We start from the raw sequence: 8547 nt of genomic DNA, 5'->3' as shown, positions 1-8547 counted from the left end.
TAAACCTATTGATTGAAGCTCAAACAGACTCGTTCACAAAACAATTGCATTATTTCAAAGTTGCATGAGACAGGATTTGAACTCTAAGCTTATAGCTTACAAGCCAAACACTTCAACAATCTAAACTTTAATGAACCATACAAGTCCATCAAAGCCGAACACCAATTTTTTGGCGTTCAGCTTGCCAAACCCATTTCACAAGTTTGAACAATCTCTTCACGAGCCAAGCACAAACCAAACCACAAGCAGCTCATCTCGTTTTTGTGCCCCAACTTATGACCAACCAACTCCATGGCTGTTTAGGTGGAAAGCTTCCACATAAGCCGGAGTTGAAAGGAAGGAGTTCAACCAGAAGAAAACCACAAACAAATACATCCATTCCATTAAAAAAACAGATCAAAATCTCTAAATTCCCCAAGTGCATCGCCGACACCCTTCCTGCCACCACCAACCACCTTAAAACTTCAAGTAAAACCTAAAAGGAGACTTCCACCACATGAAAAACATAACCGGCTAATCATACAGATGCATCGCTGGTAGATTGCCTGCCAGTCAGGCAATCAGACGAATGTCCCAACTAACCCATTAGTTGACTTTGAAAATGTCGCCAAAGCCTTTCGGATCTCGCTTAACTATACAATCCTGAGAGAAGCTCATCTAATTTTTCGAAATGCAAGTTCTGTAATCTTATGTTCTTAACTACAAACGAAAGATCACGACACACCGACGCGCCCATACAAATGCCAAGTCAATACACAGCATCCAACCTCCACCACCCAAACAACGGATTTTGTTTATCAAATAAACTAGTCAAAATTGTAGGCACAGCCAATGCTAGCCCCCAGGATACCATGTTGTTGGAATGCACACGGCACATACACACCCAGAGAGAGAGAAAGAGAGTAAGTACCATACAATTCCTCTGGCGGACCGAGAAAAGCAAAGCAAAGGCAGACAAGCAAGCACTATGAGCACACAAGCAAACCACTCACATGAACATCACAAAGCACATACAAATACTGTTGAAACACACTTTTTTCTTTAGACTCTCATTTAGTTCTTTTATCATATTGCATCCATTATCTGGACGTCACATAAGGACTAGCCACAGAAGATTATTCGACATACCTTCTAGAAATACCTGGCGACCACCACCTGCCAAACATTTCCCAAAGCTTGCGCTTCATGGAATATCAGGACGCCATCACTCACAGATGGTCTGAGACACTTCAAACATATCTTCACAGAGCCTTTCTTATGACCCAATGTAGACACCAAAGCTACCGACATTCGTCTTATCTCTCACATGCTCTCTTGTTCGCACAAGTCCAACAAGGCCAGTGTCTGTAAATGAAATATCACCAATACAGAGAAAATGCGTGAGACATTAAATTCCACGTTCCATGCCTGACTTTCGATAACCATGAACATATCATGCATGCAATGGGTGCAAACAGGCTATGTCATGAGAAGAAAGGAAAATAAACAAGAGGAAATTACCCTCCAAACCCCCACCAAACAAACGAAAAATAAAAAGGAATCTGAAGAACATCTTCAGAAGCTCATAACGTAAGAAATGTCATAATGAAAGAAATGGAGTTCTCCATGAAAATTATCATTTCAGGGTACATCCACATAATCAAACTGTAGAAAGATGAAAAACTTAAGGAAACAAAGATACCCAAGCAATTTTCAGATGTGCATTCTCACATAAAACACATGCACTGAGGTTCAAAAAGCATCTAAGCAACCAAAACACAGAATCATGAAAGGAAAACACATGAAAAATCACATCAACAAACTATTTATCCAAATAAAGAATCTCCTGTCCTGAACAGGAGAATGACAAAAATCCCTGGATTTCATGCATCCGCCTTTTGTTTTAGAGAAAGCTGGCAACTGTTCTTTTCTTCAAAATAACAGAGAAAAAACAAAACAAAACAAAACCAATCTTCCTAATAAAAAACCAACATGTGGAATCAAAATGCCACAAACAACTTACCAGCTTTGCCACCAAATCCCTCAGCTGGGATGAAACACGCAAACAGCTGAGAAAATTGGTAGCTCAAGATGTTGTGCATAATGGCAATTTTCAGTCAACGATTTACCAGGTAGAGTTGAACCACCTACCATTCTGAACAAACTTGAACTTCAAGATGTTATGCATAAGAGTGGTTTTCAGTCCATTACCTCCGGTATGGAGAGCTCAAGACGGAACTTGGGGCCATCATAATGATGCAGAACAGGTCTGAATGAGTCTTCCTCCAGTGGTTTGTAAAGCTTCCGCACACGAATTCTCACCTGTTGATTTATGGAGACACCAAATCAGGGAGATATTACTAACTGATAAATGATGTATGATAACAAAAGAAAAATAGAAAGTTGTTGATTGCTTATTCTACCTGTGCAGGAAATCTTGATTCGCCTTTACATTTTTTGTCTTCCCAAGCCGTAGGATCAATATTAGTTCCACCAAAACTGGCAGCCTATACAAGAATCAATAAACAATATGGTAGGGCGAAAAGGTTCGAGGCAGATCACAGTAAATAAGAAAAAAAGGGAACAAGATAAGATGACAGTATTTCCTAAACGATAGTTTGACAATCATTGAGTTAGAGCTAGTGGTTTCCTGTCCAACAATACTCCGTTAATCCCATAAATTTTGCCACATAATCATCAGCCAATCCAAGCATGAGAGTCATCAAGTTGCAAAGAAGTTAGTTCTACCTTCACGCAGGGCACTCTGGGTCATAAGCCAACTCTAGCATCAATAGAACTTCAGTCCAAACAAACACAAATCGTAGAAACATCAAAGAAATAATCCCATCTACAAAGCAATCAACAGAAAAGACACACTTCCACAGAAGATCTTCTCATGGAAAAGACAACCAATCTTTAGAAAAAAGAAAGAACATACATCAATAACTGATAGAATACTAATTTTCAGTACAAGTAAACCATCAATTCATCATCAAGCAGATTCTCCTATTTTTCACGGATCGGACATTAGAAATTTTTAGTAGCAATAAAAGAGAGAGAGAGAGAGAGAGAGAGAGAGAGTTTAAAATAAGTTATATTTTAGCTATTCATTGTGCAACCACATTATAGACTATGAACACACAATGTTAACAGCATCAGACAGCATTGAACAAAAACAAAAACAAAAACAAAAACAAAAGCAATACTGACCTCAAATATACCATGTAGCTGGTGGGTGGTATAGTTATACAGGAACAGTGGTAATCCCGGAGTAATCGCCCGAACAGAGTCACGGTACCTCTGAGGTAAGCCTACAAGGAGAATAATAATACATTTTAAAATTAATAAGCTATTCTACGATGAAAACAAACACATGAAGTTGGTTAATGAGATTGTGCAAAAATGATATAACATATCCTCGATAAATTTCTCCTAATCAAAGACAAGATTTTTGTACGTTATTCAGGTTAGGGGCAACTTGGTTGAGCTTCAAAAGATTCAGCAAATGAGAAATTGGGGCAACAACTTGGTTGAGCTTTCTACCATTCAAACAACAAATTATAGGAGCATCTTTGAACTTTTAACAGTTTCTATGAAAAATGCTTGATCCTCAAGGACAATATTAGGTACCATTGCATGCATGAGATCATCCCTAACCTGAATAACGTACAAAAATCCTTCGTACACTTTAAATCGCATAAAGTTGGCCAGTGCTCTTGTCCCACAAAAATTTAAAATTTTCAACAATCATTGGAATAGAAAATACAAAATCTAGTTTAATGAAATTTATCTGCATACCAAAAAGTTGCCGCTTCAAATCTTCTTGCATAGTATCATTATTGCAAACAAAAATATAGCCTCCAAGGGTCTGATTACGCGGCAGCATTTCTGTTGAAGGCAGTGTCTTGAATCGCTTGTCAACGGCATTGCTGTTGCTGTTGCTGTTGGTATTGTTGTTATTGTTGGTAGCGTTGCTTTCCTTCCCACCACTGCTGTCTTTGCTGTTTTTATTATTATTGTCATTGCTGTATTTGTTCTTCCCAACAATACTGTTTATGTGACAAATACCATTACTGAGATTATTGTTGCTAGACACTTTCTGATACACAGTGTTCATATTGTAGAGGCCGCTTCGGAAAGGGTTCTTGGAGGCAGAGTCGTTCGTTTTGCTGTCCAAGTTGAAGTAGTCAAAATTAAGGGTTTCATACTTGTTCTCATCCTGAGATCGGGTTTTATCCTTCACTTTTGTCTCCAACGGAGTCTTGGTAAAATCAAGATTGTTCCTTTCACCTTTCATCTTCGTCTGTTCAGCTAATTTGGATGCCACCATCAGCCATTTATGGTCTTCAGAAACCTTTGACTGACCTCGTAACTCATCACCCAACTGCCAAAAGGAGAACTGGCTGGCCATCTGAAAAGAACACATCAAAGGACAATAATTTCATCAACTACCAAAAGGAAAAAAGAATAGAAACACGGGCGTGCTCACACACCACACATGCAAAAAACTCAAAACAAATACAAACAACAGGGTGAAGTATTTTCATTTGGGTCAAGATGGCCAAACATGTACTCCTCCTATAAATTGGTTCTGTTTCCGAAACTTTTACTCGAGGTTGGCCTTAAAAGAGAAGAGTCAACTAAGGAGGAAAAAGAAAGAACACCCTTTATTCGTACCCCAAGTATCAACCTCAATAGCTGTTGAAACAATAGCAACTGTCGAACCAAAAACTATCAAATAAAAATAGAATAGGGGACAGACGCCAACATAGTCACACAACCTACAATGGGCAGCAAGATAAGATTTGTGGCAAAATCACATTTCCACTGATTATGACATTTATTTCTCAAATATATGAATTGGGGAAAAAACATGGAAGAGATGAAACACAACCAAATCTACAGCAAAAGAAACTGTTTACTTGTGATTTAGAAAATATAACACATAAGAAAGAGGAAATGCGATCAAATCTACAACAAAGGAGAGAAAATGGATTCTTCAATGGATGACTTCAGAAGAACATCAAGCGAAAAAACGAGAAAGTAAGAACCCTAGAGAAGATGAACCGAGAAAACTTAATTATGGAAGAACAATGGAAGAGAACAACATACGGGAAATTCTTGACAAATAAAAGATACAAAAAATAAATAAAGTAATTTTATCCGAGTACCGGCATTCGAAAAAAACTCCCGAAAGGAAAACAACACAGTCAACAACCCTTCCCCAACAACGCACGAACAAAAAAGTTGCCGTTGGAAAGTTGAGAGTCGAGAGAGTAAGATCGGCGTCCAATTAATTAACAAAATGAGGCAGAAATTTTCTATAAGTAGTAGAATAACCCAAATGAAGAAGTAGCGAGAAAGGGTTTTGAACAAAAGTCAATTTACTGGTCCAATCAACCAGAAATCCCCTAAAACATGAAAAGTGACAAATACATATTTCACAAAGACTACAAAAGACAAGTTGAAGCCAGAATCGTGAACGCTTTCAGTGTTCAAAATCCAATATCTTTAAGAAAGACGAACGCAGGTGTAAAACATCTAGCAGTAAGCAAGATGCAGGTAACAAAGCAAGGATGGAAACCGGATAACAAACAAGAGAGATAGGAAAGAAGATAAAAAAAACAGATAACTGAGGCAGGACGTCTCTCTAAGTTTAGAATCGTTTTTCTGAGGCATCAGCAGATGGGTTAAGAGTAGGTAACGAAGAAGAAAAATCTTGAACAAAAGTAGGAAACGTAGAGAGGCGTGAAAAATGAAGGAGTGAATATCATCAGACTTTGCTGGTTATTCTCTTCATGAATCAGGATCACTCACCACGAGTGTTGAACCCTATCAACGGAGTCAAGGGGCTTCGGATCCGGTAGATCTGCGGAGAGCTAGTGAGGAAAACCCTAAATTCTAGGGCTTGCGAGACAGGATAGATACCCCCCTGATTTCGCTCGCCCGCTCGCTCTCTCTTTCCTTTCCCACGGAAGCGGAAGCGGAAACGGAGCACGAGAGAGAGAGAGAGAGAGAGAGGCGTAAATGACGCTCTGCGTGCAAATTTATGGCCTCAGGGTTTCTGAGGTTTAACCCTATGAGTTGCCAAAAATTACGAGTGATACCCTAGCCAAAGAGTGACTGCCCTTCTGGCTTCTTACTTTCCCACCAACACCAACACCAACACCAGCCACAAGAATCACCCTCCCTACACATCCCCCAAAATAAAAGCCACAACCAAACCACCCGGCTTCCGTCATTTCGCTCACCCGAGTCCCTTGACCAAGTTGATCTCAACCCGGTTCCACTCACCTCCCCTCCCACGTTAATCCACCTCCTTCCGGGTTCTCATCGATGCATGCAAGTTTTTTCCTTGTTCAATTCAAAACCCATTGAGGGATGGATTAAGCATGATTCATCTAATAAGAATCGACCCCTTGAATAATGATATTTTCTTATAAATAAAATAAATATACATAGATGATTTTTTCAATAACAAACTTTATTTGTATTTTTTGGACATTGATTTTTTGAATTGGAGCTATATAAATAAATGTCAATATTTACGTCAAAGTGTTTGGATTTGATCTTATCACGTTTGGAAGCGAGAAAGATGTAGCAAAACTGATGCATAATGGAAAATTCATACTGATTTTCCAACCCTTCCAAACGAGAGAGTTTTTAAAAAAAATACATTTTTTGATAATAAACATTCCTCCACGATGAGGGTGAAGAAAATTTATTTTTACCCATCTCACCACCCATCTAGCCACATCTCACCACCCTACGCCTGTACTATTGTTGTTGACACCCCTCTCCCACGAAGTGGGGGTATTGGGAAGGGGAAAGGCTCTAAGCCTTTATTAGGGGAAACAATAAGGGAGACCTCTCCTCCCCCACGCATGGTGTAGGGTGGGAGAGGGAGAGGTCCCTCATTATCATGGGATTGATGGGGATTGAAACCCCCTCTCCCATGGCCCTATAAAAACTTATCGGTCTCCTCCCTCAAGCACATTTTTTTTCGCAAAAAGAGAGAGACATTAAGAGAAAGAAGAGGGAAAGAGATCTCTTACGCTCCAATGTGATTCTGGCCAAGAGGTAAGCCTTCTTTCTCATATCTCTTTTTATTTTGTTTTTAAGTTCATGGCACCAACAACCATGGTGGTTGTCAACGTCGGTAAAGAATACCTTTAAGGCCGACAACCAAAATGGTTGTCGGCATCGATGGTTGAGAAATGATTACAACCAGACTGGCCGGTTTGGGTGAGCCTAGGTCGAGTCCGGTTTGATGAAGATCAAGGCGGAGAGCTAGGGCTCTCCGCATTGATCCAGTCAGATTATACCCAGTCGAGCCCGATTGGAGTTAATATATGTAAAAAAAAAATAGATTGATCGGTCTGGTAAGAGGCAGGCTCAACTGGTCTTAACAGACCGAGTATGGTCAAATAGATGAACGAAACAAAGCTCATCTCTATCTGGGTTTTGTAGAATATGCGCAAATCTACTCAGTCTAGGTAATACCAGACTGAGCCAGGTCCGGTGCATTAGGACAAAGGAGATTTTTCCTCTTTGTCTCAGTCCTAAAAAAAATAATAATAATGATAAATGAATAAATATATAAAAATATACATAAAGACTAACTCGGTTTGGGTTTGATCGAACCGAGTCAATAGGACTCACACTCAAACAAACTCAATATGGGTAAGTTTTCAGACCCATTGTATATTTAAGAAAAGAAACGAGGTTTTAATTTATATATGGATATGTGTATGTATTTATATAAACATATATATATTTGTGAGTAATAGTATATTATATAAGGGGGCAATAGGACCACACAATTATGAAAAAACCCGAAATAAGCGGGCATCTTGATTTTCTACCATAACGCAGATCCAATAGGACCCAAGTCGGACCAGACCAGGTCAGGATTGGATTAGTAGGACCAAACTGTAATAGAGCAAGTTGGATCCAGTTTGAATCCAATTTAGACCAAACCTAGACTGTAATAGTCTAGTTTCATTTTTTACACCAAAGCAGAGAACCAAGGTCATGATCTGTCATATCAGATTTGGATCTCACAAAAACTGAATCTCTATTCTAGTTTAGGATCTACAGTAAATATATTTAGATCTGGATCCAAGTCAAGGAATCCAAAATTGAATCAAGAAGGTTCAAGTTCAAATTTAACTTAGACCTAACTAGTTCTGGGTTAGGTTAGTGAGAAGTTTAGATTCATAAAATCTAGATCCGTTTAAGAAGTAAAAATGACAATTTTACCCTTGTCGATAAATTGGGCATAACCCTTCACTCTGAGCTTAAAACTAGACGAATCTTGGTGTATTGAATTTGGGACACAGAGAGGAATCTGACTATCTTGTTTTCATAGTCAAACACAGTAGTTTGGTAATTTTACAAAGTATGAGAAATGTCGGTTTAGCAAATAAGTAAGCAAGTTTTATGTATTGAACATATTCTAATACATCAACGAGTGATTTAACTGTAGGTTAGAAGTTCAGTATCTGCATATCGAGGTAAGAGATATTATAAGCATGTTTAGTTAATAATACAATGTCTGTTTTTTTT

At 38.7% G+C, this 8547-nt stretch overlaps 1 protein-coding gene across 1 annotated transcript; it reads right to left on the bottom strand.

The window, feature by feature from the left end:
• Positions 1–1020: 1020 nt before the first annotated feature.
• LOC149834790 (uncharacterized) lies at positions 1021–6001 on the bottom strand. The gene is made up of 6 exons (XM_090011555.1): positions 5797–6001; positions 3778–4390; positions 3190–3290; positions 2403–2486; positions 2191–2301; positions 1021–1344 (listed from the first exon to the last, which is right to left on the bottom strand). The coding sequence occupies exons 2-6, from the start codon at positions 4388–4390 to the stop codon at positions 1303–1305; spliced, it is 951 nt and encodes a 316-aa protein (XP_089867681.1). The 5' UTR covers positions 5797–6001; the 3' UTR covers positions 1021–1302.
• Between the last annotated feature and the right edge of the window lie 2546 nt (positions 6002–8547).

This window comes from Nuphar pumila, chromosome 6, assembly GCF_984573655.1.
Source record: "Nuphar pumila chromosome 6, dmNupPumi1.hap1.1, whole genome shotgun sequence".
Taxonomy (NCBI): domain Eukaryota; kingdom Viridiplantae; phylum Streptophyta; class Magnoliopsida; order Nymphaeales; family Nymphaeaceae; genus Nuphar; species Nuphar pumila.
This window is presented reverse-complemented; position numbering and strand designations above follow the sequence as displayed.

Excerpts from the sequence above, each read along its gene's own strand:
- LOC149834790 (XM_090011555.1), bottom strand. The coding sequence starts at position 4,390 with ATGGCCAGCCAGTTCTCCTTTTGGCAGTTGGGTGATGAGTTACGAGGT. Across the intron at positions 3,291-3,777 it reads TTTGAAGCGGCAACTTTTTG|GCTTACCTCAGAGGTACCGT; the intron begins GTATGCAGATAA and ends TTCTCCTTGTAG. Across the intron at positions 1,345-2,190 it reads TTGAGCTCTCCATACCGGAG|ACACTGGCCTTGTTGGACTT; the intron begins GTAATGGACTGA and ends TTTCATTTACAG.